The sequence below is a fragment of the Xiphias gladius genome, chromosome 9 (assembly GCF_016859285.1).
Source record: "Xiphias gladius isolate SHS-SW01 ecotype Sanya breed wild chromosome 9, ASM1685928v1, whole genome shotgun sequence".
Taxonomy (NCBI): Eukaryota; Metazoa; Chordata; class Actinopteri; order Istiophoriformes; family Xiphiidae; genus Xiphias; species Xiphias gladius.
In genome coordinates, this window is record NC_053408.1 from 9,071,740 (window position 1) to 9,099,035 (window position 27,296).

The following is a 27,296-nucleotide window of genomic DNA, read 5'->3' on the forward strand; positions in this document are numbered from 1 at the left end:
ATAAAAAATGTAACTTATCTTTTAGTTTCTCTAAAATCCATCACTTTTAAAAACAGCTAGCAGGGCATTTTGATGGTAAAGGATGGCATTTTATGGTACTTGCTGAATAATATTGAAACCAAGTAAATCTATGTCTCACTTTTCATTTTGACAGCACCAACTGAAATATATTTAATTCATAAAGTAGTATAGCTAATACAGAGGCTCATTTACTTGACTTTTTGCATCATTACACGTCTAGGCTACATAAATCAGCACAATACATAATAGGCCGTGAGTGTGAGATAGATGAATTCAGTTTTATAAATACAGTAAATACGAGGCAATCATTGCTGGTGAGACATTTGTGCTGACTTTAGCCAGAGATCAAAGCTGGTTTTAAACACCTCGAGGCTTCCTGAGTTTCTAATGTTTGTGGGAATGGAATTCCACTTACCCACTACTTTAACCAAGAGAGCAGATTGACCAAAGGCTGTCTTTCTGAACTGCAGTAACCAGTCGCCCCTAGTAGTCTAAAAGGAGGGAGTGCGAGTTTATGATAGAAATACTTGTTCTAATTTACACACCCATAATGAATATGGTCTGTGAATGTATTGTTTATTACATCATGAACAAATGATTCTCAATCAGCTAATTATTTGGAGAAATAGTTCCGTATTTCGTGTAACCATAACTACAACACACGGAATCTAGTTCACAGAAAAATGCCTCCTGCTGAAAACATAATCAAACGCATGTTGCCTTAGTAGAGCCAAACATCTGTAAACTGTAACACTAGTGCTGAAAAAATGAAAAATTACTTTCAGTTTCCTCTTTTATCTAGATAATTGAAGCACAGGGATTCAGATAGCAGCATGATGCACAATGTAAGGTCACAGCCGGGGCAGCCAAAGAGCCACGTGATACTGTAAGCTCGCTAAATATTTCTGGTTTCCAGGAGACATTCTCCTTTGGCCGACTCATAAATGAAAGAGCTTGGAATGTTATCTTTGCATGAAATAAGCATTTTTAAAGTCTTGTACACAGAAAAGGGACACAAAATCGTCATTAGTGAATTCCTTATACTGTATATCATGATGCCACAACCCGCTTCTTGCTCCTCTTGTGTTGGTATGACAGATAGGCTCCAGTCAGCCCAAACATCAGCTTAAGTGATCAGACTATTTTAAGAATGCCTGGAAAGTCCGAGAAAAAAATACAGTACTTTTAATCACTCAACTATGGACCAGTCTCTGTCATCTGCAGCCTCCATTACAGATGGAGGCTCTAGGAGCTTGGTCCGCACTTGCGCTGCTTTCTCTACTTTCTAAAACAAGTCTCTGTGAGCAGGTGGTTTCGGAACTGACCATTTCTATCGTCTCTCGAATAGATTGTGTTCTCTGTTATGCATTAATACAGGAACCTCTGATCCCTGTGCACAAGTGAGAGGATGATCTGCTGGAAACCGTGTGCCGACCACCACTTTAGGCCCTTTTCCACATACAGTTAAAATGTATGAAATGAAGTCTCTTCTTGTTGATCGGCCAAATTGATGCCCTAACTGGGAATATTATCCCAGCCCACTTTATTGCAGCTGTCTTTTTCTTTATTTGTAAAATAAAGTGAATGTGAACTATAAGAAGTTACTGAGAAAACTAGAGCTGAAAGAGAACAGAAGAGAGAAAGAAAATGATTCAACAGCTATTTAATAACTGATAAATCTTATAAGATATTTATCGAGCAAAAAAGTCAATAATTTCCTAGTTACAGCTTCTCAAATGTGATGATTTGCTGCTTTTCAAAGTTTTATATCGTGGTCCATTGAATACTTTTCGGTTTTGTACCGTTGGTCGTACAAAACAACCAATTTGAAGACATCATCTTGGGCTGAGGGATATATTTCACTGTTCTGACATTTTGTAGACTGTACAATCATTTGTCAAGAAAGAAATTGTCAGATTAACTGAGAATGAAAATAATACGGTAACTGAACCTGAATTCAGCCCATTCTGTGTGTGTCTACAGTCTAGAAAGGTAAATAAAATATTCATCTAACATAGTCTCAGGAATCAATGAGACACCCAGTGATAAATAACAATACAAAACTGCATAGTTTCTTGTGTATAAGCTTTAATTGAAAAAACCTTTTTATACTATCAAAAGTAATAAATAAGTTATTGCAAGTATCTCAATGGAGACAAATAAAGGTCAAATGGTGTATAAAGATGGATTGATTTCATCTCCAAATATCAACTTCAGCCCAGTGCAGTTCATAGAGAGAGGACAAAGTGGAGGCCACAGGGTGTGGTCACTAGCAGGGCTTAAAAACACAAGCAAGGAGGATGCCATCTTTACACACGTATGTCTTCTCTTCTTCTTGTACAGCATTGTGATGTCTTCAAGTATTATGCTTTCTCCTCTCTCAGGCACACGAAAGCATCCAACTGAAGTAGTTAAAGGCACACAGCATGCAGTCTATAGCTGGGGAAATATCATTTATGATGTCCTTTTTAGGTCTCTGCTGAGAACAAAATGTCAAATTTGTGGGGAGACTGCAGAGCAGACCTAGTGTTTGAGTCCAAAGGGTTTGACTTCATGTTTAGCCACTTCAGTGCTGGCATGACAGACAACTTCTCCAGTGGAATTTCTGTAGAAAAAAAAAAATACAAAACACAGCATTAACTAAAGCTTAAAATACACAACTCTTCCTCTGGCACATCTGATATGCATTAATATGTTATTATTACCAGTGATGCTATTTCCCTCCAGGTTAATCCTCTCCAGTGTGCCTATCTCAGTAAGCTTGTCAGGGAAGATGGAGAAGCTGTTATTAGCCAGATTGATGCTGGTCAAATGCTCCATTTCTCCCACGGCATCAGGCAGTTTGGTGAGAACATTGCCTTGCAGGTCCAGTTCTGCAAGGTAATTCAAGACACGAGTAAGTCGAGGGGTCGCTCGTCTGTTCTTCCTTCACGGCATAAAGACATTCTGTCAACGTTCTGCGAGGTGAACAGTGCACAACTACACAATCTCTCTTCCATGAAGCAAATAGCTGCGGTGTTCCATTACCTCTCAGCTGAGTGAAGGTGGAAAAGAACTTGCTGGAAATAGCCTTCATCTCATTGTCAGCCAATGTGATAACGCGGATGTTTTCTGAGACACTCCTCAGGACCTTGAACACACCGTCTGGGAAAGAAATAAGCTTGCAGTTTGACAGATCTGCGGAGAAGAAGAACACAATTATGAGATTATCAAGCATTAACAAAGCAGTTTAATGCTGAATATGTAGATTTAACAAAACACTTTGGGCTATAAAGTTATGGTTACTTGAGCAAACAAATTTAAGTGTCTGTCACCATCTGCTGGTGAAATATGAAATAGCATCAACTAGAATATTTAATCAGAGCAGTTTATTCCCATGTTAGGGAACTGCAGAGCGAGGAGTGAGAGACAAAGAGAAAGATGTGTGAAGGGAGTCTTACCCAAACTATCTTTCCCCTCCTCTACAGTGGCATTAATCCTCCGAGCCACATTTGCAACTGCCTCAGCCATTTCTCTGTGGTAACTGTCCCTAAGGGAGATGATACAACATTAAACTTACACATTGTTTTTTAAGTGAGATGTAGGACAGCCAAATATTACAGTAAGAAATAATGACAGTATATTATAACAAATGTATTCCGCTTCATGCACTTACCACACTGCTGCACTGAGTCAAAAATAACTTTTGTTATATTATGCACATCATAAGTGACAGAACTAAACATTTATTGGCAACTGACAAGGGAGGACCAACTATAAGTCAAATTCCCTGACTCTAAAACTGAGTTCCTATTTTCTGTAAATTTAGACACCTTGTGGAAGAAATACTCAAATCATTCAGTGAGTGGCAATATAAAAAACAGAAATACTCATTCTGACCCTTCATAAAATTATGAGGATTTTAAAGTAAACCAAATAAAAGCACGCTCAAGCACTCAAGCATAAGTTGTAAAAGTAGCAAAGATACTCATTTTGAAGAAAAGCCCTCCACTTTCAGATCAATTGGGGGAACATTTTCAGTGCATTCAGAAAGTATTCAGACCCCTTCACTTTTTTCAGTCATGTTGCCCCTTATACTAAAATAATTTTTCCTCTCGTCAGTCTACACTCAATACCCAATAATGACAAAGTGATTTTTGCAAATTTATGAAAAAGTAACAAGTGAAATATCACATTGACTTATGTAAGACCTTCTTCTCTGTACTTAGTTGAAGCACCTTTGGCAGTGATCACAGCCTTGAGTCTTCTCGGGTATGACGCTACAGGCTTTGCACACCTGGATTTGGGGATTTTCTCACATTCTTCACTGCAGATTCTCCAGTACGGCGAGACAGCCATTTTCAGGTCTCCCAAGAGATGTTCAATTAGGTTCAAGTCAGGGCTCTGGCTGGGCCACTCAAAGACATTCACAGAGTTGTCCCTAAGCCACTCATGAGTTGTCTTGGTTGTGAGATAAGGGTCACTGTCCCGTTGGAAGGTGAACCTTTGGCCTAGTCTTGAGGTCCTGAGCACTCTGGACCACGTTTTCATTAAGGATCACTCTGTGCTCTGACCGCTCTCCCTGTCCCTGCGGCTGAAAAACAACCCCCACCGCATGATGATGCCACCACCGTGCTTCACTGTTGCGATGGTATTGTGCATGTGATGAGCAGTGCCTGGTTTCCTTCAGACATGACCCTCAGAATGAGGCCAAAAGGTTCCATCGTGGTTTCATCAGACCAGAGAATCTTCTTTCTCAATGTCTGAGAGTCTTTTAGGTGCTTTTTTTTTTTTTTTTTTTTTTTTTGCAAACTCTAAGCAGGCTTTCATGTGTCTTTCACAAAGGAGAGGCTTCCACCTGGCCACGCTGCCATAAAGCCCAGTTCGGTGGAGTGCTGCAGTGATGGTTGTCCTTCTGGAGGTTTCTCCCATCTCCACACAGGATCTCTGGAGCTCAGCCAGAATGACCAAAGGCTTTTTGGTCATCCCTCTTACCAAGGCCGTTTTGCCCCAATCGCTCAGTGTTGCCGGACAGCCATCTCTCAGGAGAGTCCCAGTTGCTCCAAACCTCTTCCACTGACGAATTATGGAGGCCACTGTGGTCTTGGGAACCTTCAATGCAGCAGAAATGTTTTTGTAGCCCTCCTCAGATCTGTGCCTCTACACAATCCTGTCTCTAAATTTGAAAAAAAATGTCTAAAATTCTTTGTTATTTTGAATTTGTCATTATGGGTTATTGAGTGTACATTGATGAGGGGAGGGGGAATGAATTTAAATGGATTTTAGCATAAGGCTGCAACATGACAAAAATGTTAAAAAACTTGAAGGGGTCTGAATACCTTCTGAATGCACTGTAGTTGGGGCTCTAAACCGGTTGAGTCCCTGAAACACGCTTCTCCTTATTCTCTCCTTAGTCACTAGAGTCGTTATTAAAATGTAGTAAAGCCTCAAAATGGAAATAGCAACATAAAACGGGAGTACGCTACCTCAATCTTGTATATTCGCGGTCGTTACTTTCCACTTCTGGATAACCCAAAAGTTGAAACCGCTGCTCTACTGAACTGGACCTGTTTGCTATTGAAAATCACATTTCCTTCCAAATATACATATAATATTACACACAGACACAGACACACACACACACAAAAAAGCTCTAGGCCTACTGAACCACAACCCTGCACCGTCGGACTAACAAATGCAGCCTGTTGAGCTATAGATAGCCATTATTTCATTAGTGTTTCATTAAAACCACGCCAAGAAGCCACTTACCCAGACTAGAAACTACTGTCACGGAGCCTAGCAGCTGCCAGCGTTGGCCAACGGTAGCTACACCAGCTCGACCGCAGTCTAATTTGGTGAGTGTGTATTTTTAGCCCCGGGAGAGGGCAATTCGTCTAAAATGTTCCGATATCCATTGGAAAAGTGACACCCACTGGTACCACCTTACATGGTAAACATACTATGTAAAAAGCCCGTTGCCGCTTGGCGAAATGAATTAGCACGGTTAGCATGAGGCTGCTAGCCAACAGCCGACTGGGAAACATATTGAGTGTCAGTCCTGCGCTTTAAAGTCGCAGACGATGGAGTTCAACAAACAGACGAACAAACAAACAATAACTTCACATATTAAAAAGCATTACTAATTATTATTAAGGGAATACGTTTCAGTCGGTCAGTATTGGGTGTCGACATGTTAATTTTTAAAACCATGTTCAGGAGTTTTACATCTAAATTCTGCTTTTTAAAACGAGAATATATTGTACCGAGGCTTGGCCCCTTAAAAAGATTTGTAGAAAAGCAATAAGCAATATCTCACATATATTTTATGGCTGCAGCTATTCACATAATCGATCATGACTGCAACTAACGACTATTTTCATTATCGGTTAGTCTGCAGATTCTTTTTTTTTTTTTTTTTTTTTGATTAATCAAGTAATCATTAGTCTATTAAATGTTCAAAAAAGTGAAAACATGCCTTTTACAATTTCCCAGAGACACAGGTGACGTCTGTCGAAATGTCTTGTTTTGTCTGACCAACAGTCTCAACACAAAGATATTCAAATAACATTTATACTGTATGTGACTTACAAAAGCAGAAAATCCTCACATCTGACAGGCTGAAACAAGAGAATGACATTTTTCATTATCTTTGCTTGAAAAATGATTCAAACAATTATAAAATTCTCAAAATATTTACCGATGAGTTTTTCTGTCGATCGACTAATCAGTTAATCAACTTTCAGTCCTATAAACAATTGATCTGCCATTATTTCCTCGATTAACCGTTTAGTCTATAAAACATCAGAAAACAGTGAAAAGTGCTCATCACAATTTCCCAAAGCTCAAGGTGATGTCCTCAGAAGTCATGTTTTGTCCAAGCAATAGTCCAAAACCGAGAGAGATTTACTTTACTATCATGTTAAAATAAGGAAAACCAACAAATGATCACTTTTGAGAAGTCGGAACGATTAAATATTTTGCATTTTTGCTTGAAAAACAATTTAAACGATGAATCGATTATCAAAATGATACTGATTGAATCTTCTTATGATCCACTAATCATTGCAGCACTAATATATTGTGAATTATAATTTTTTTAAAAATTAAATATTTGCCTAAAGCTGACATTGTTGTCTTACCTCTGAGTCCTGGTCCACTATTCCCAGTTTGACCACTGCCATGGTCATGACTCTGGCAAAATCCTGGTCAGTCAGTGTATTTTCAAAGGATTTGAATACAATGAGCCCCTCTGGCTTCAGAAGAATAGAACTTAGTTGAGCATTGTTACAACTAGCAGCCACTTCGCAGTAATTGCTGGATATTCCTCTACTATACAGAGCTTTTATTTTGAATTAGTGAACATCAGTGGAATTTGTCTATGATTCACTGTGGGGGCGACTGAAACAGTGCGAAACTAGAAAAGTCTGCCTCTTTTGGTATGCACTTTCTTTTGTATCACACACAGTAGTTCCAGGTAAATATGCCAGTGATCCATGCAGGGACATACAGTATATTGTTGTGTATATGTTTTCAGGTATGTTGCATTTATATTGTTTCATGGTAGCATAAAACAAACCAGAAAGCTCAGAGAAAGCTATGCAATTAGACTGGGTATCGCATATCAAAACAATCCTTTTTCCATACCTTACTTCAAGAAGTGAAGCTAAAGTTCTCGAATGTTAAATGTTGTCAAAACGCCAGCCGGCAAGAACTAAATAAAATGATTTAAATCAGGAAATAGCTGATCAAAGAATGAGTGAACAAGATTGCAAATTAGCACAAACAATCAATGCCATCTTTTGGTACAAGACAGCTTTTGATACTTCCTGCTGGGGACATACTTTGATCAGCAACAAAAAAGCAGGCTAAGGTTTGATATTGAGCCCTTGTGCTGAAAATAAGCTTGGACAGTATGCTTGCAATTAAACTGGTTAAGTTGTATAAAGTATAGGCCCACTATTATATAACTTTCCTACGCCCACATGCCAAAAAAAGCACAGTATATGTAATAAAACATAACAAAATACATACTCCGTGTGCAAAATGTACATAAATACACATTTTGTTTAATATTTACAATAAATATACATTAATTTACAGTTACACAAATGGTAGTGTACAATAAAAGAGTGCTGGAATATTCAATGACGTTGCCATTTTGTGTTTACATTGATGAAATTGATAAGTTAAGGAGAATAAACTTTTACATTACACCGTAACAAATGCACACAGCTGGAGGGCTCGATGCTGCAGTATTGTTGAATTTGTGTTTCAGCACATCTTAAAACCACAGTGTCCTCCTTACAAACCAGAGCTCGCATCACAAATTAAAGTTGTGTCTCAGCATATAGATCAGCTACAATCCTACAGTGTGCAGTGACAAATATCAAAGAGCTTTTTCCCTCTGGCTAAGTGTTTTCTTTTGTGTCTCCGAAGGCGGTTGCTTCTGTACAGCATTTTTGTGCTGTTATGCCGCTCAGCAACACAGGTCATGCTTGGAGGCGGTCGCAGCTGTCACTGGCAGCCACACTCATCTACAATCATGTCTTCGTGATGTCGAAGGAGCATTTCTCCGTTCTCGTAGTACAGCATGCTTAGTGGGCTCATTTTGGTCGGGGCACAGCAGGGCGATGCCACTCGGTCAGGGTGGTAATGTTTCAGTAAACTCTGGAAAAGGAAGAGGCAAAACCGTGTAATTAATAAGTTCGATTAATCAACTAAGGAATTATCAATTAAGTTTTATGTCAGTGAATGTTTTTGTGAGAACTACTAATACCATTTGGAGTTTATTTGTCTATAAAAGATCAGAAAATAGTAAAACAAACAGACAAAAAAAAAAACTCCTGTTATAATTTTCCACAACCCAAGGTGATTAATTTAAATTTTCAAGCATTATACTGTTTTCCTGTCATGTCAGATTTCCCAGCAGCGAAGGTCACTATTACAAATACTCCACTATCTGTATTATAAACACAGACGGTCATGTAGGGATCTGTCGTTTCATGTCCCAAAGGGGGAAAGTGTCTCAACAGAAGAAAGCACATAAGGATGTATTTTAAATCATAAGTACCATACAGATAGATAGATAGATAGATAGTAATACTCACCTGCATGTACGCATGATTTGTTGGATTGAGGTCTTCTCCCAGAGGACCAGGGCAGGAACCTTCACATCGGTAGGCGTTATACCTTTTTGGAAAGATGATCCAGGACCCCCAGCCTATTTGATTAAAGTCTACATGCAGGTCGACTCTGCGACAGAGAGACTTTTCACTCCCCCTCTTGGACACCTGCAGGCCTCTCGCTGTTTGTTCTCTCTGGCCCCGTTTGCTCCTGCGCCGCTTTGGCCAGCGAGCGTTTTTGATTTCAGCAGGGGACAAGAACTTGGATTGCTCAGCTGTATGAAGTAAGCTTGCTTTGGCCTTTGACTTTTCATCCGAGCCAGTGTGTGAAAAGATGACCAGCAAGGCTCGGTCACTCACATCCTGCTCTCTCCTCGGGCCCGCCTCATACACAGGCTGATCAGGAAGCGGCAGATCTCTCTTTGTCTTTACCACTTTCCTTCTTCTTGACACTCTTTTGTGTCGAATTCTCGCTGTTGTTTTTTGTTTGAGCCAGTTTAAGAGAGGACTTGTCATGTTGAAAACTTTCCAGTTTTGCGATGAAGTGACCAGTGCTGATTCAGTGAGAAGCCCGACCAGCTGCTGTTCTTGGCAGCTCTTGTGCGTTTGGCACGCCTGGCCCTGCTGGTGATAGACCTCCACAGAGATGTTGTGAGCACTCGGTGTCCGAGGAAGCCTGATTCTCAGCTCTGCTGCCTGGATCTGTTTGTCAGCCAGCAGGGTGTGGAGGTCAAAGGTGGCAGCCCAGCGCCTGTTTCTGTACATCAAACCTAATGAAGTGAAAAGAGAGATTAGCGCCATCGGGGTTCATACTTTATCACACAGTTTATCATTAATGGACATTATGGTAAAATCAGGAGAAATGTCAAAATCAAGACTAGTGTGTTACACATTCATATGGCAAGGCATGAATGTGCCAGTGAGCTTTCCAGGGGGAAACAGAAGCCACCTGTTGAAGAAAAAAAAATGCAACACATGCAACATGTTGAAAGTGTTGTACTAAAATAAATGTTACCTGTTAAATGCTAGATTGAAGTTTTATGTAAATTGCTGTCATCTCTCCTACAATGATTTGAGATTGGCTATTGGAAACAGTATTTAGTCATAAATCAGGACATATACTACTAAAGCAATATAGTTTGTATTTCTGTCTCTACAGCAAGCATTACATTAGTCTAAACTGGTGGACAGTGGGAGTAATATGGGGTGATATTACAATGTATATCCTGAGAAGATATCATGAGATGATAGAAACTGTTTGTGCCAATGTAGATGTGTTTTTAATGTTACATTTTAAGTGACGTTTTCACCAGGCCTGTGGCACGGTCGTCTACACCATGGTAGAAAATGGTATCTGTGTCGCCTCAGCAATACTTGGTGGTATTGTAGTGGAACAGGAAAAATCTGTATTGTATATTGCTGAAACGGAACCATGGAAATTTCAGTTAACGTATATCAGAAAAGGGTAGCTATTGTGCATCCCTATTCCAGAAATAAGATATCTGTTTAAAATAACTATTCGCCGTGTTGGCATCCCTTTAATATTTCTATCAGCTGCAATTTTGGGGGGAATTACAGTTATATTTATGTTACTTGTAGGTTCAATCCCTTCTTTTTGTTTTGAAAAGTGCGTTGTAGGGAATATAATAGATGCAAAATATAATTTCGTTTGATAACTTCTACTCCAGCTTCAAGATGAATGCTTGTATTGACAGAGCTTTCAGCAAATCAAAGCTGCATGTAAGGCCTCTGAAAAATAATCCAGTCATTGTTCCAGTGTAGGTCAACATGTGCTTTGCCCACATCTGTAATGGGGGGGGGGGGGTGTCATTGTGATTCAATGAACAGGTGTGGTTCAAATTAATCTAAAGGATTAAAGCATTTTAAACATTTATTGTCCAGTGCATTAGCCTATTAAGATGGACCGTTGATCAAAAGTGCAGACCTTCCTCGCTATTAATCCACTCAAACCACACACTGAGCCGAAACCAATCATTTAACACATCTCTGCCTGTCCCGGCTTCTGCATATCCTCAGTCAGACAAATAGGTAATAACTCTAACACCTAGCAGCGATGTGAAATTGGATTCAGCAGCGGGGAGGGCTGTCCTCTGTTGGCTGCTTGTGCCACCATTAAATCCCGAGCTCTAATCTAATCAAGCCAAGTGTGAAAAAGAACTGAGGGAAGTTGTTGATTTGACTTAACAAGGGATTTGTATAGGGGGATGTCTGGCGAGGTATCTAATCAACATCACCTATTTAAGAAAAAAGAGGTTTGCTTTGAGAATTAGACAGAAAAGCGGCCTTTTCACACGCTGATCCCTGCGTGGTAATTCAGCCCCTGAGCCGGGATGTGGATTGAAACCCTCTGAGGTCGTCTGGCACACAGCTTTGACAGGACAACACTTGAGCCAGAACAAAAAAAAAAAAAAACCCTAACATTTAGGAGGGTCTTGAAATGGAAGAGAAGAGATCTGAGTCTGAGCAGAGCAACAAAAGCTTAAGGAATAAAAAAAAAAAAAAGCTCCTTTCCCGTGGTTACATTTGCCATCATCTCGTTCCCCCTCTCGTTAACCGCATTTCTGTAGAACAATCAACCGAGTCTTACTTTTAGCCATCACACTCTTCACCGTGTCCGCTTGCTTGGCGGCGCCTCGCTCCGCAGCGTCCACCGGCCTGGAAAAGTTCGACCTGAAGTTCCTGTAGAGGTGCACCATGTAGGTTGGCAGGTGATGCCCGCTCGATCGGTCCGGCGCGGCCAGGCGATGCGGCGGCCGCACGTAAACTCCGTCCCTGGATTTATGGATCCCCTGAGCCAGCAGCACCAGCAGAGATGCGTGCAGCGCGGCACCCAGAGCTCCCAGTGAGCGCATGTTTTAGGCCGGTTAATGACAAATTCCTCTACTGGGAGATTAGGGGTGTCTTATATACCCTCACCCACCCCCTTTCATGTTTAACAAGTAGCTGAGAACATTAAAGGAAATTGACATGCGTCCTCAAGACTTTTTACCTGACAGCTCATCATCCATTCACTTGGTAATGAGGCGCCCGGGTGAGTGTTGACAAGGAGCGCAACTTTTTGTTTGCGCCACGATCTCCGGGCTTCTGCAGCCCGACTCCCCATCCGTGGACTAATTGTTTCAGCTATTTGTCTTACACTAATTGTTAGCCTTTCCCATAGTGTAATGTAGTCTACTAAATACCGTCTGAAATGGACCATAGGGAGAAGGAATCGGCTCGCTGTGATTATCGGGCACAGGCCAGTGAAACGTTACAAACATTAACATAAAACACATGTCAAAGCATCACTCAGTAGTCACTTTAATCGGGATTATAAATAACATAACACGGCACATCGTGTCCTCGGGGCAATTTCTCTAGATATTTTTTTTTAAACATCTATTGTATAACTGTAGGCTACTTTGCGTGTAGGGCTTCACACAAACATATTGAGATAAAAGATGAAGAGGGAGAGATAAAAAAGAGGCCCTACCACCAAATAAGATAAGGCCGGTGAAAACGTGATATTGACATCATACACGGAGGAAGCGAGACTTTATCTCTCTCTATCCTATTTAACTTCCCGAGGTTCATTTAAAATAGACGTGCACTCTGTAAAGGGGTTTGCAGATTATATGTGGTCATATTGAATTTTTGTGACATGGCGATACTTTTTATGGTGTTTGGGATTTTCACATCGTTGTGCCTACAATACTAACAGTCCCGCGGTGTTTCTAGATGGGCTTTAAGCGGCGGACCAGTGATGTTGATGCATGACAACATAAAACAGATTTGGAGTTTACTGTCTTCGGGAGAAATAGAGCAGGATTCACTCCCGGCTCACGCCTCGGCGTCACAAAGCTCAACAATTCGCATTTTAGTGTGAGAAAAGATTTTGATGTCGATATTTTGGTTTCAGGCGGAGAGGATCCGAGGATGACCGCAGACTGCGCATGCGCCGTCAGTCTTCCTTCGCACAGCGAAATCCTTTTCCTCGTAAATTTCCCGAGAAAGGACCAAAAAAAAAAAAAAAAAATCAATTGATGTTTTTTTTTTTTTTTCTTTTCAGTGGTATAAACACTAGGCGGTGCACCTCGGCGACATCCTCCACACCGGACACATCGAGCTCTGAAAACATGTCCTCTTCAGGATCCGACGCTTTTTCATCTACCGTGTGCTGAAATGGTGAGTAGCTTCAAAGTTTACGGTTCCTGTTGCGTGGGCCGCGGCAGCCTCAGAAACTAACATTCACGCCGTTTTGGACGCCAAGAGTCCAACAGACTCTGCAGACGTTGATTCGCTTTGCATTAGAAATAGCTGCAGCGGAGCAGTTTGTCAAGACTTTGAGGGTATTTTTCACAAAGTGTGTGTGTGTGTGTGTGTGGTTGATGGAGCATACATGTGCTTGGCACCCCCCACTCTCCATGCCTGCACTGTATTGTGCATTGCATTCAGTCAGTGATTTGTTCACAGACGGTGGGCACAGTCACAAAAAGGAAAAAAATAAATAAAATAAAAGATATATAATAGGTAAACTATGATCCCGGGTTGGTTCTCATCATTGGGTAAACAAATGTCAATTTACCCCCCCCCCCCTTTAAAAACACATTTCACATTCACATTTGCATTGATGCATAGCCAATAGTTAATGGATGCCCTGAACACTTCTACATTCAAACAATAAAATGGTGGATGATCTGAGCGGGATATGTGCTAGCAATGGAGTGTATTTTGAAATATGGTGACTCTCAGAAAACCCCCAAAAAATACTTCAACACATGGATAACATTAATAGCAAATATATAAGTTAGTGATCCAGATATATTTTTATATACTGTTGTTTAACAAAATAGTTGCTTATTAGTTTCATCACTAAAGAAAACTGTAAGATGCAGCAAAAAGTAATGAAAAGCTGTGAGTGGACCTTTTGAACTAGTTTATTTTGTTACAAATATGGTTTCCAAAGGTCAAAATGAACTTGCATGCTCGAATATACTGTAAAAACCCATCTTTGCAGACTACATATCAGTGACTCTTGCTAGCACTTAAGTCTCATTTGAACAAAACAAACAAACAAAAAAATCTTTAAGCACTTGTACTGCAACAATGAACATGCTTTTAATTGTTTGTTTTAAAATTGGTACACTCTCAGTTTTGCATGATATCTAGCTCCTGCTCCTACACGCGCTTATTCTAGGTTGCTTTGGACAAAAACGCCCGCCATATGAACGTAATGTAATGTAATGTTACAGCTAACATATAATATGTTTTCACCAGCTCCTTGGTAGAAAACGTATTTTTAAACTGGAGTATATTTTGAGTGCAGTGCAGACATGTTTTTGGGCAAGTTTTGTGCATTTGAGATCATTAAAGTGTGCCTCTAAATATATTATGTCAGTGTAGAAGAATTTTTTTCCTAGTCTTAAACGCCCATAGTCATGATCAGCACTCACAAAGTGTACCAAGACATGTTCATTCTTGCCATTGGGTGCAATTTAAAGTATGAAAAGTCTATAGTGCAGTAAGACAAAGCACGTGATGCTCTTTGATGTATTGTAGTCTCGGCTTTTGTTTGATTTAGCCCGTCCAGCTGGGATCAGTCTCCTCTCTTCATATCACTTTACCTCACTTACATCCTGGGGGAAGACAGAAACTGGCTCTTGACAACTGAGAGCACAGATCAAAACGTGAACACCACAATTAATCAAGACTAAGAGCATGAAACTCCCCAGTGAATGGACACCTGGATCATAAATGATTGAGCTTTTTATTCTCGGGTTATCTTGATAAGAGGCGTAGAGCAGAAACTTCACTCCACCCAGGCTTATCTTGAAAAGTTGGTAATGTTCTGTTGTGAAATGTCATAGCTCATGCCTTCTTATAAACTATTCACTGGGAATTGATAAACTAAATAGGTTTGGGCAAGTTTACCCCCCTAAATCCAGGGATGCTTGTGTAAATACTAGAAATAGTTGATTTTCTTCTCTAGTATTTCGAGTTCCATAAAATGATTTCTAGATCAGTTTTTTTTTTTTTTTTATCCAAATCCACAGCCTGTAGTTTCTGTGAAGTTGTGCCAAGTTACTGTTTAAACACCTGTTAGGAGTTGAAATAGTTGTCACAAGATAATGAACATCTGAATCCCACTGACTATAAATCTTGTGTACACGCCTGAGTGCATTGGATAAGTTTTACCACAAGGTGTCATATTTGATCACTGGACTCGAATATTGTATGTCCCCAAAATTGTTCCTTTTGGGTATTTTTAGTTCATTGAAGTTAGTTCATTTTAGCTTCTTCCCAGGAGCTGTAGTGTTTTGTGAATACAAACATTTTTAATCTGACTATATTGTTGAGAAAGGGGGGGAAAAAAATGATGCAGTGATGTTGCCATAATGCCAAAAGTAAATAAATAAATTAGGAAAAGATTGTAGTGAATCCAAATAAGAGTTATTTTTAATTACTATCATGCTCATACTAGAGCTCAACCCTAGCTCAACTCTAGCTCAGGTGAAATATTTTCCTTTACTGTCTCCTCCTTTCCTGTTCCTGTTACAAGGCTTTTAGCAAATTGACTTTTTGGGGGGTGAGACAGACACCAGGCCTGAGAGAGGATTTGGACTAGAGAGGTGATATTAGCTGTATGCTCCTCTTTCCACTGGGGACATTTTGCAGAGAGGATGTTTCTTTGAATCTGTCACAGAACATATTCTCTTCATATCCATACTTGGACATGTGACCTGTTTTATTTATTTAAACAAAGGATTTGTATCTGTCAGAATAACTAGGTTGAGGCTTGTTTCTTCATGTTTGTGCTTTCTATCTTAAAAAATCACCCCAGAGGACGAAAACCATGTTTGTGACTGCTCACTCCTGGTTTGATTCATTCATGTTCTGAGGTTTGCGGTACATGGGAGGGTTTGTTTCGCATTCATCATGTTGCAAGAAAAAGAAGAGTCTTGCCTGGTCTGCTGCAGGAAGGAAGGAACAGGTGTGGCAGCAGAAGATATTACATCCATATCTCAAAAAACACTCACCAGTTTTGCAAATAAGAATACTTTGGGCATGATCTTGTGACAGACTGTTGATTACACCTACTTTTCTTAGAAAATATTCTCACAGGCAGCCATTGTGTGGGTTGGTGCCTGCCCTTGCATGTTTTGTTACCCAAGTTGGAGTCATATTTGTTGTCAGTTATGAGTATGTTTGGCAGAATCAGTTTTTTTTTTTTTTTTTCCTAAGTTTGTGCCTGTGCAGGTATAATATCACTGGGTTCTGGTGGCTTTGTTCTCATTTTTATACAGCCCACAGGACGAAATAGGACACTCAGTGCATGGTAAGTTGGTCTGACCTCAGGGTTACGACTACAAGAGGTAGAGCACACAGCCCTTTGCAGCTGAACCTCAAGCTTAAATCTAAGTATTTGCCCAGCTGTAAGCCTGTTTGCCTTCAACATGGCATGCGTTAACCACTAATGAATGGAGTAATTAGAGCATCGTAGTGAATTAGGATTACGTGATGTCTTCTGTGTGCAGTTGTTACTGATCGTCAGCCTCCTGGCAGGCCTACATTACATCGTGTCAGTGAGGGCTAACGGCTGTGGCTAACTGTAATAAGTTTAATAAGTGAAAGTTAGATGTATGTGTTGGAGACAGTTGCTAAAAGGTCTGCCATGTGTGGGAGGCATTGTGCTGCCAGGAGTCACCGATAGTGATTGGATAGTGAACTGGATGATGAGTAAGCCTCTCTGGGTCCGCCTCCACATCCTCTTTACACATCCCCGCGCACACTGTTGCACATTACATACACACACACACACACACACACACACACACACACACCCCAGCATATGTGAGCAGCCGTGCGTACAAAAAAGTAACAAAAAGCCAACAAGGGAGCATGCTGTCACCCGTCTGAACCTTAGACGGAGAGCTGTGTCCCCCATCCCCCCCCCCCCTCCCCCTGCCTTCTCCTGCTGAGTGCCTGTCTGGGATCTGTCCTCACTGAAGGACATGTTCACTGACTTGCTTTACTAGGACTAATGATGCAAGACCGCCGCCTGCTGTAGTGTGATCAGCGGGCAGAGACAGATCACATCACAGATCAGAGAGAGACCTGCAAGCGAGGATGTCCGACTGAGACCAATGCCGCTGCCTGCCGGAGCGCTGTCATTTTGGTTATTTTCAACCCACTCTTCTGTTTTCTCATTGTGTACCTCAGAGACTTGAGTACCTCTCGGATGGTGGACTGAACAGCTGAACGTCAGGTATGGTTGTGCTACTCTATGTTCTCTGTGTTATGAAACTTGACTCCTGCTGCAGGCTTGTGGTCGCTAGACATGTCATCAGTATGTCTCTGAAGGATACAAAAGGAAATGGCATACATTGTTGTCTAAATATCACTTCACATGCCTGATGTGATTTTTATCTCAGACTTCAGGCCAAAATGACTTAACTATGCGACCTTTTAAAACTATAGAAAATAGCTTAATCTGTCAGAGAATATAAAGTTACTTTTCCTTTTGCAGAGGGATCTTCGTTGGGTTAACATATTCTGTTATAATACCAGTTATGTTTGATATCCAAATAGCTACATGGATTAAATTCTTCATGGCATGTGATGAAGTGTTTATCAGCTCCCATTCCTTTACCAGAGGGCCAGCGGCTGCTTGACAGGACTCTGGCATCCCACACCAACTTAGAAAATGCAGCCCCTAAATCAGGATTTGTTGGTGTAAACAAATTCAAATCTCGGTGGCAAGCGAAACGAAACATGTTAACAAATTGGTGTAAAATCTCCTGGTGGAGAGGTTCTCCAAGGTTGTGACAAATCAAAATGCTCTCAGTTGGCCTGACGGTGCTGACAGAATATTGTGGTCAGACGCTGGGGCTTAGAAAAAATGAAAGCCACATTACTGCAGCCTTGAAATCATAGGGGGATAAAATTACCGTCTTGAAATAAAATAAATTACAGGCTGGATTTTTAAAAATAGATTTGCACACTCTTTTTAGCAGCTCAGTGTCAAGATGTGATGAAAGCAAGAATGTAGAAGGCTAAAGGTTAATCATGTGATTTATGTCATATTCACTGCTGTAGCATAGTTTGTTTTTGTCTCATTCATGGAGTCCCAGTAGATTTGCTGCTTTTACAAGAAAAAAGTGCCTTTCAGTTTGTTGTTTTTCAGCCATTTTGTGTACTTTGACTGTTAATCTGTCTTGTGGTGCAGAATCTATTCCGGGGAGTTTGATCAGATTTGGTAATTGCATCCTTGAACAATGCATCGTGTGGCTTCCTTTTTACCACAGTCTCTTTCTGAACACGCTGTTGGGTGATTTATTTTGGACAAAAAACAAACATCGGAGGTGTAAGTTGACACAAACTCACAATGAGGTCTTTGGAACAGCTGAAGGAAAGCAAAAAACGATTTTACGCAGAGGAAGCACTGATCTCATTTCCGTGCAGCACTGATATTTAGCTCAGGAATTAGCAATGTCCCGTGGAATCACGCCTATATGTAACCCTTAACCTCATTGGTGAAATATGTGTACAGCTGCAGGGAGGAAGTTTCAGAGAGTACAACTAAGCATTTCCTGTCAAGGTGTGCTTACACTTCCTCTGCCTGAGGGGTGTGACTGGGTTGTATTGAAGGGTTTGCTGGTCTAGTATCCTGTGATGAGTGAGAAACTGTGGGACATTGTGTCATTGTTGTAAATAAGACTAATACCAGATTACTCCGAACCTTTATTTAGCATACATTAAATTAGGTTTTTGAGCAATGCTGAACATTCTTTGCAACATTCTTGCATATTTTGTTGCCTGATTTCCAAGACTGTACAAACGCAAAACAGACAAAACTCATCATAAATGTGGTGCTGCCTTTTTAATGAAAATCATCATACAACATCAGCTTATCTTGTATTTATATAATTCTGTTATTTTATGTGCTTTTGTGCAGCCAGCAGGCTTTCAGGCTTGACATTGTCAGACGGAACGAGTGGTCTCTGTGGAGACCAAAAATGCCCAGGATCCTTCAATGAGATGAGCAATGTTCCCAAGAAAGCAAGTCACATTCATTTTGGACTTTTTTGGTTATTTGTGCTGCCACGCCTGCGGCTCTTTTTTTTTTTTTTTTTTTTCATTTTTTTTTTCATCTTTGATATGGGAAGTTGTGTTGAAAGATCTTCTCAGCGTTACAAAGTGATACCCATCTCTCTTGAACCCCTGCATCTCTTGTGAATGAAGAGTGCTCTGCATCCTTCCTCGGGGCCACCAACAGATGCATCCTGCAGCTGCACGCTCATCCTGTCTGCACTCAGGCCTTTTTGTCTGAGGACGTTGCTACAGCGAAGTTGGGACACCGGCTGAATTTAAATGGGGCAGCCCTGAATGGAGCAATGCTGGTAGGCTGGCAGGAGTTTCCAGTTTCCATGGTCTTTATTCTTACTCTCCCATTAGTGATTTTAAATATAACTTCGACCAGCTGTTCATGTCATGGCTGATGGAGTCGTAGACAAACTTTTTACATTGTTGCTCCATGTTCTCAGAGGAAATCTGAGTTTGTCTTGTCACGTTATTGGACTTACGAATAGTGTGATACTACTCTGGCTGACATGTGGGATAAACAGCCTCTCTGATGAGTTGCCTTGATTGGCTCTCCAGGAGGATGTTTATGACTGAGGGTTATTTCTACTTAGGCCTCCGCCCCGGCTGCCCACTCGCCAGACCAGGCCTGCCTATGCTGAAATCAATGTGGTAGACGAGCTGAGCTTGCGTGAAGCAGGGACTTCTGCGTCAAAGTTTGTGTGCGCCATGGTCTCGCTGTAAGGTAAGACAGAGTAGGGTTTCCGAAGTTGCAATTTCAGTAAGCAGGCTGCTGTATGTGCTGCAGCATTAATTATGACACATTTCCTTTTGGAGGCCTGTAAAACTGAAGCTTCCATCAGGAAGTGCCAGTTAGCTTCATTTAACGCTCAGACCTTTTACAAATAACTACACCACATGGGATAAGATACAGGAAGTTCTAGTGTGTGAATGAAGATAACGGGAGAATCTGTTGTCTGTTGAGTGTTTTTATAGCATTCGATTGAACCACATTGGAACATGCATATTATCATGCATGACTATGGTGGTGGGTAAAGGAAACCTACTGATTAAATGTCTGTGAAGTGACAGAGAATGAAAAAGGTTTGCTATGAAAATGCCTTTTACTGTGAGGAATGCTCAGACTGTAAGCTCTGTTTTCACTTCAAATAGGAAGTCAAGGAGACACCGCATACATCTTATACCTACCATGTCCCATGTTGTATGTAGGTAACTAAAATTTGTTTTGCTAGTGTAGACCACATGACACTAGCACTGCAAGTGTTTATGTTCTTTGCCATTAATTTAAGTAAGTTTCATATATTCTGCCCAAAATCCCACAAAACCAGTTTGCCTCAAAGGGCTTTACAGTCTTCGCAGCCTACAACACATGCTATCATTAGAACCTTCATTTCGATAAGGAAATACTCCCAAAAAAACGGGGTGGTCAAAAACACGGGGGTTAAGGGTTTGACAGTTACGTGTGTTGTCATCCACCTCTTTTTTTTTTTTTTTGTACGTTTTCATTTTGAGCGTTTGGAAAAAAAAAAAAGAGAAAAAAAAAAAAAAACCCTTAGTGGAAATGCCAGAAATTTGAAAAAAGAGGTGCCACAGAAAGAGGATTAGCAAATAAACCCTGACATACTTGAAGCATGTGACTTAAACGTCCATTGAAATGTCTGGACTGATGAGGAGACTGTAATCTTCCTCAAGTTAATACACGGAACAAATCTTTTCATCATCATGGATGTATTAAGGAGAACGGTTTTCGTATGTTTGAGGGTTGACTGGTACACTACTAATTACGTCATCTCATTACGCCATTTTCTCCTGCAACGGTTTAATGGAACCAACTGGAAATTTACCGCCACTTACTGTTTCTCTCGATGCATTTATCGTGCTTTTATTTGCATTTTCTATTTACAATGTCATGGAAATTTGGTTAAAATTGCACTACATTTTGATGGAAACTGACTTGACTGGTAATAAAAATAGTAAAATTCCAATGTGGCAAGACAGATTGACAATAATCTGTTGTTTAGTCTATTAAATGTCAAAAATTGTGAAAAATACACATGACAAGTTCTTATGGTGATGTCTTCAAATTGTTTTTGTTTTTTTCGTTTTCGTCTGACCAATAGTCTGAAACCCGGAACATTGAATTCACAGTTTTATAAATTAAATCACATAAAGCAGAACATCCCCACATTTGAGAAGCTGCCATCAGTAGACTAAACGCTTGATAAATGACTTAAACAATTAATTGATTATCATATCGTTGTGTTTGTTTGTACTGCTGCTGTACAGTACGACTGGCACTTTTTCAAAAAAATCAAGTTCAAATGAGTTTGAAGTGGCACTTAATTTGTTTGAACTAATTCACGCTGATAGCGAATTTTAAAAGGGCCCTATGCTGGACCACAAGGGGAACTTCTTCACACGGTCTGATTTGCTTATAGACTGTAGATTCTGAGTTCGAACAGGTCCTTACAGTTTGATCTTGCCCCACGTTTGAACGGATGCTCGAATTTCGCATAAATGGTGACAGCCCTACTATGCAGTGCAAGAGTCAACTGGGTGGTCTTTGTGCACAGCCTGTCCTTGTATAAGGGAGCTGAACTTTAGCCATCTGGCTGCCAGATGTACCACTACTTCCCCCAGTCTTCTCCGTGGAGACTTGAGTCTGTTGCATGAATCTACTCCCCAACATCAGACAGTAGATAACAAAAGGACGTGGAGGACGCATTCTAAAAGCTCTTGGAAGTTTTTTGCCCAGTGCCAAGCAGCTGAGCACTTTGAGATCCCATGAGGGGTGTTTCCCACTAACTGGGGGTTGGCAACAGGATTGAAAAGAGGAAGATTTTTTTTTTTTTTTTTTTTGGTTTTTTTTTTTTTGGATGTGATGCCAAGTTCTCACACTCCTTTGGACCATGGCGGAAAACAAGCAGCAAAGAAAAGGGTCTGCAAGTACAGATCACTCATCATTACACACGTAAGATGTCAAATTTTGGTGATTGTTGCAGTATGGAGGACTTTTTGTTGTTTTTCTCGAGGTAGTCACAGAATTATGGTAAGAGAGGCTTTTGGTATGTGGTGAGGACGCGAATAGATTTGGGCAGCGGGAGCACAGTATTCTTGAAAACTTAGCTTCCTTTTATGGAAGTTAAGTTTTTTTTTTTTTTTTTTTTTGTTTTTTGTTTTTTATTAGGTAGAGACTGAGCCTGTTTTTACTCCTCAGTCTTTTTACTCTGCAGTTATTTGATAGCAGCATGTTCCTTAAACAATTATTCTAGTTAAACTGTAAAAGCATTTCAAACTTTGTTCCCTTGTTTTTTTTTTTTACCATGCCAGCAGACAAGGTTACAAGCAAATCACTAAGTTGTCTTACCCTTGAAAAGAAAATCTCTACCGAATCAAAAGATACAAGAGCTGACCTGCCCACTCGCCTCCAGATGCAACAAAGAGGAGAGTAGCGGTGACTCACCCGGCACTTCTCTCTCCACAGAGCCTCTCTGGACAATGAGAGTTCACTCTGTTCAAAGCTGGAGATCACACAGAGGTGTTTTTGAGCTCAGGCGCCAACAGACAACCCTGCCATACCCCTAAGCTGTGTCCCTTGAAGTAGATAGTGATATCGGACTGATTCCATGCTCTTGGTCGACACTTTGCAGCTCCAGTGTGACAGTATGTGTATCTGTGAGTTTGTGTTGGGTGACATACGGTGCTTTTCACTGTATTATTTTTTTTTTTTTTAAGGTTTTACTGTATGTGGGAATTGTTTTTTTTTTTTTTTCCCCCCCTCTCCTCTCCTCTCTCTGATTGTGTGCTCTAGTGCTGTGTGTTCCTGATCAGCTACTTGTGAGAACCGATGTTGAGGAGAAGTGTGCTTCCTGACACTGACTGCTAGCTTGTCGGAAGACTTGTTTGTTTATCTGCAGAGCTCCCTGCAAGGCTCACTGTTTATTCAAAGGGGAGGAGGGTTGCTGGAAACCTGTGGCTGGCTCGCGTGGGGATCTGAGCGCTCCGTGTCAAGTTATATGATTAAAATATAAATACTGTCACACTCGATTCTAACCCCATGCCACTGCGTTTAAATCGTATGACATTAAAGATGACTGTAATGTATTTGAGTGCTGACTAAACCTAAAAGGGGGATTTCATGAGTCACGGGTTAAATCTCTGAGTGTTCTGTCTCTCTCAAAATGCTCTTAATATTTTTTTTCAATACATGATTAAAATCTATGACATGGCTCTTTGTCAGAGGTACAGAGAGCTTCTTTTGCCTTTTTAATGTAATAAATAAGAAATAATAGCAGGAGGAGTAAGACAGTATTTCAAATAAGAGAAATAACTCATATTTACAGTTTTTGGATTCAACAGCTGGTCAAAATAAGCGTGTTTGTGCTTCCATACTTTTATTTGAAACTTAAGCATAGATATGTATTATGCAAAAATGATGAACTCTAAGAGTCCAAAAAAAAAGGTTTACCATGTTGACCATCTTAGTTTAGTGTAGACATGCTAACATTTATTCATTAGCCCCTAAACACAAAGTACAGCTGAGGCTCATGAGAGGGTCATTATTTTGCAAGTATTTGATCATAAACCGCAGAATTTGACCGGATGAATTTTTGACTTGATGATAAGGTGAGATAAAAGGACAGAGGATCAAAGTTATTCAAATTCATCCTGCGGGGGACCATGAATGTCTGTACCAAATGTAATCCAGTAGCCGTTGAGATATTTCAGTTACGACCAAAGTGGTGGACATTATGACATTGCCATCCCCATGCTACGAGAATGGCTAAATATATGTTTAAAATGAAAAAAATCTTTGTTAATTGAATTATGTATTCATATTAAGTATGAAATATCAGTGACTAATGCAGATTTTTTTTTTAATCACTTCAGTGTGGAAGTGTGAGACTTTTACCGAATAGCATTTCACACCTTAAATACGTCAACAAGTGTTGTCACTCCCCAGATTTACTGTATGTATTGCCAGTGTGTCTGGCTTTTATGCAGGTGTGCGAGCGTGGTTGCTTCCTGTTCCTGAGTCTGCTGCGATGTCATTCACAGCTGCTTGTGGAGCATGGGTACAACTGCCAGTGCCGCACCACAGCCTGTTTCCGTAGCGTCGCCACTTGAGAGTGTCCATGGCAACGGGATGGCCGACAGCAGGCAGTCTCTTAGCATGAGCCCCTTTCAGACAGTCAACATCCACAACAACAAGGCCAAGTCCATTATCACCAACAAAGTCGCACCTGTTGTCATCACGTAAGTCCCTCCCCGAATCCGCGTTCTCACAATTGGGTGTTAATCTTCTTTGATCACTGTGGTGACATCTCCCGCCCTCCAGCCGAAGTGTTTGCCCCTGTTATCATCTCATTTGTCAATCCTGGCCTGGCAAATAGTAGCTGATAATTGAATTGACCTCTTTTTACCATCCAGACCCGCTGTTTTGCTCTGTTTCACAGATATAATTGCAGACAGGAGTTTCAGATTCACGATGACATCCTCAAGACCAACTACAAGCTTGGTCGGATATCAGACACCATGCCAGAGCACTACCTGGTGCAGGTAAGGACACCACACAAGCCCCTCCCCAAGAATGCACCGCACCGTTGTGGAATCATCTCACCTGTCTTTATATCTGCTCTTTTCACATTAACATGTCAAAATTGCAGAGTGGCGTAGAACATTGTCATGCGTTGTTTTATGATCTGGTGCAGCCACTGAAACAGGAATCGTTGTCACCCTCCTATCAAGGCTTTGATCTGCTCTGTCACCTCCTCTGCTGTGGCTGGTCAAGCATACAGTTTTTTTGCCAGTGTTAACCCACAGCTTCTGTTTACATGAATGAATAGCTCAGTAGTTTCACCTACAGTAAGATCATTTCCACATGAAGGCAGATGAATTTGAAAAAACATCCTTTCCTCTCTCTTTCCATCCACACAAAGCAGGTGCCTTTTCATAACCAAAAACACTCTCCGGAATGGAGAAATCTGAAAACAGATTGTCGACACACAAAGGTTCCAGTACAATGAAATATGCCTGCTTACACTAGTGTTGTGTACCACAAATGTTGGGAAGCCAGCTTTATATCATCCAACTCTGTCTGTTATCACGCATTCTGAATGCAAATATACAGTACAGTAGCTGATCGCATGATATGGGTACTGGGTCTTCCTCTCGGATCCGAACCATTTCGAAAACCAGGGGTTTTTTCGAGGTTCCACAGATTCCGTTGTGTTGAAAAGGGTGTAGGGCTTTCACCACATATTTTGTCACTGCCCTGTTGGGTTTCAGTGACCCTGTCCTGACTAATTTTTCCCCCTATGCTGTGAGGAAAAATGGTGTTTGCTTCTTACTAGGGATTTGTGCTAGAGCTGCAGAAGTAAAAACTATACAGTGGTAATAATATGAACTGTACTTTTATTATTTAGAAAATAGCTAAATAAATAACTGATTTTTCTGCATGCACGATGCACTTAACATTACTTAAAGATGAAAAATTTGTCGCACAGCTATAGGTCACAGAATCTGGCAGGTCACAGAATTTGGTGTATCACCGGTACTTGTCTTTCTCAAATTCAAACAAAAATGCTGCAAGTTCTTTTTTTAAGATGATGGACGGTTTGGGTTTGGTTCCCGCTAGCCAGGTCCATTTTGGATCCGGTTTCAACCTGGTAAAATATCTGGATTCATTAAGCTCGGCAGCCATCGCTGTTATCGAATCTTTAATTCACGTTACCTGTTTAGCTTTCCTCTTTTCCCTCTTGTTCTGACACTACGGGCCTCAGCAAAGAAAAATAAAAGATCAATGACGTATACAAACGTGTGACAATGCTGCTGTTAACAGGGGGAACGAGAAGTTTCTTGTTGAATCAGAGTTTCACGAATCCGGGTATTTTACCAACCTGGAACCGGTTGTTGGAACCCATCCGTAGTTGTCATTGACCTGTATTTATGTTTATGTAGTCTGAAGACATAGATGAATAACCGGGTGATTTGATAGTTAGATAAAGTCCAGCAGTGTAGGACTTAATGTTAACCTATTATAAGCAACAGTCATGTCATTAATTTATACTTCACGCCTACAATAGAAGCATGAAAATATGACTATATTTTAACTCAGCTCTATTGAAACACAGTAGAACGGATCTTGGGGAGATGGTAGGTGACAGAGCTGAGAGTTAATCTGTTTAGTCAACACAGTAACCAGACTGTGTCAGTTTTGTTGTTTGCCAGCAGAAAAAGGAGGAAGAAGAGATTTAGACATTTTCCAATTGTTTTTGTGTTTCTGTGTGGGTGAAGGACAAAAAACTTCAATAAAACTCTACTAAAAAAGCTTAAAAGGCTTTATCCGACCACCTTACTTATGACATCTTTGCCCTGCAGAATTTAGGTATGGTAGAGTGGAGGCTGGGAAAATGTTGTGACAGGGTCCTGCCCTTAAGATGAACTCAGATGAAACATGCACTGCTTTCCAGGGGGAGTACTTCATGGTCCAGGATGTGTACAGCAAGGCAGATGTCTTGAATACCACAGGCAGCTATGGGGCGCCCAACTTCCGCCAAGTCAAGGGATCCTACCCGCTGTATGGGATGGGTCAGCCGAGCCTGAATGGCTTCAAACAGGTTCTCCAGAGGCTCCAGGCGCAAGGACACGAGGTCACTGTTATTTTCTTTTATACACATTAATACAGGCAGAATTTTAGACAACTTCTCTGTAGATGATAAATCTACCAAAGGACATAGGTCCTCTGGTAGATTATATTTTCCTGTGTTTGTGCCTGTGTTGGGCTGCCTGGGCTCTTTCTAGCTGTGTTGTCAGTAAATATTTGAGCAGTCAAGTGCTCAGTGGAGGCTGTGGCTGAATTGTAGAACTGAGCAAACAGAAAGTTGCGGTCATGTGTACCAGTGGAAAATGAACCTCTCTGCTTACAGCAGCTAGAAACTGACCGTAATTGAAATGAAATTGACAAAATTATACATCAGGCCTCTCTTAATTCCTTACTCATGTGCTGCATGTCATATGACAACAGTTTGTTTCCAGTTGCTCTTGAAAGTGGTGTAGTTGGTAGAAGGCAAC

The 27,296-nt window shown here is 40.7% G+C and overlaps 3 protein-coding genes across 9 annotated transcripts in view; 1 reads left to right on the forward strand and 2 right to left on the reverse strand.

Moving 5' to 3' along the window:
* Positions 1 to 2,079: 2,079 nt before the first annotated feature.
* lrrc20 (leucine rich repeat containing 20) lies at positions 2,080 to 6,028 on the reverse strand. Of its 3 annotated transcripts, none has more exons than XM_040135419.1 (5): positions 5,770 to 6,028; positions 3,462 to 3,544; positions 3,049 to 3,198; positions 2,727 to 2,894; positions 2,080 to 2,626 (listed from the first exon to the last, which is right to left on the reverse strand). In XM_040135419.1, exons 2-5 carry the CDS (start codon positions 3,529 to 3,531, stop codon positions 2,490 to 2,492), a joined length of 525 nt encoding a protein of 174 aa, XP_039991353.1. In that variant the 5' UTR covers positions 3,532 to 3,544; positions 5,770 to 6,028; the 3' UTR covers positions 2,080 to 2,489. The 3 variants fall into 3 exon arrangements, with proteins under 3 accessions (XP_039991353.1, XP_039991352.1, XP_039991351.1); XM_040135418.1 differs by lacking the exon at positions 5,770 to 6,028 and adding an exon at positions 5,487 to 5,600 and having other exon boundaries at positions 3,462 to 3,550; XM_040135417.1 differs by having other exon boundaries at positions 2,081 to 2,626; positions 3,462 to 3,550.
* A 2,110-nt stretch (positions 6,029 to 8,138) lies between these two features.
* Positions 8,139 to 11,995, reverse strand: ndr2 (nodal-related 2). Its single transcript, XM_040135654.1, has 3 exons — positions 11,731 to 11,995; positions 9,108 to 9,892; positions 8,139 to 8,667 (listed from the first exon to the last, which is right to left on the reverse strand). The coding sequence occupies exons 1-3, from the start codon at positions 11,993 to 11,995 to the stop codon at positions 8,515 to 8,517; spliced, it is 1,203 nt and encodes a 400-aa protein (XP_039991588.1). The 3' UTR covers positions 8,139 to 8,514.
* A 1,190-nt stretch (positions 11,996 to 13,185) lies between these two features.
* pald1a (phosphatase domain containing paladin 1a) overlaps positions 13,186 to 27,296 on the forward strand; it is a 58,173-nt gene continuing 44,062 nt past the window's right edge. For 3 of the 5 annotated variants that reach the window (XM_040135625.1, XM_040135627.1, XM_040135623.1), the window contains exons 1-5: positions 13,186 to 13,307; positions 17,343 to 17,388; positions 24,282 to 24,479; positions 24,680 to 24,782; positions 26,696 to 26,875. In XM_040135625.1, the coding sequence (XP_039991559.1) occupies positions 24,295 to 24,479; positions 24,680 to 24,782; positions 26,696 to 26,875 (468 nt within the window). In that variant the 5' untranslated portion in view covers positions 13,186 to 13,307; positions 17,343 to 17,388; positions 24,282 to 24,294. Of the gene's footprint in view, positions 13,308 to 17,342; positions 17,389 to 24,281; positions 24,480 to 24,679; positions 24,783 to 26,695; positions 26,876 to 27,296 lie in introns of those variants that run through there. The other 2 variants (XM_040135624.1, XM_040135626.1) reach the window with 2 other exon arrangements.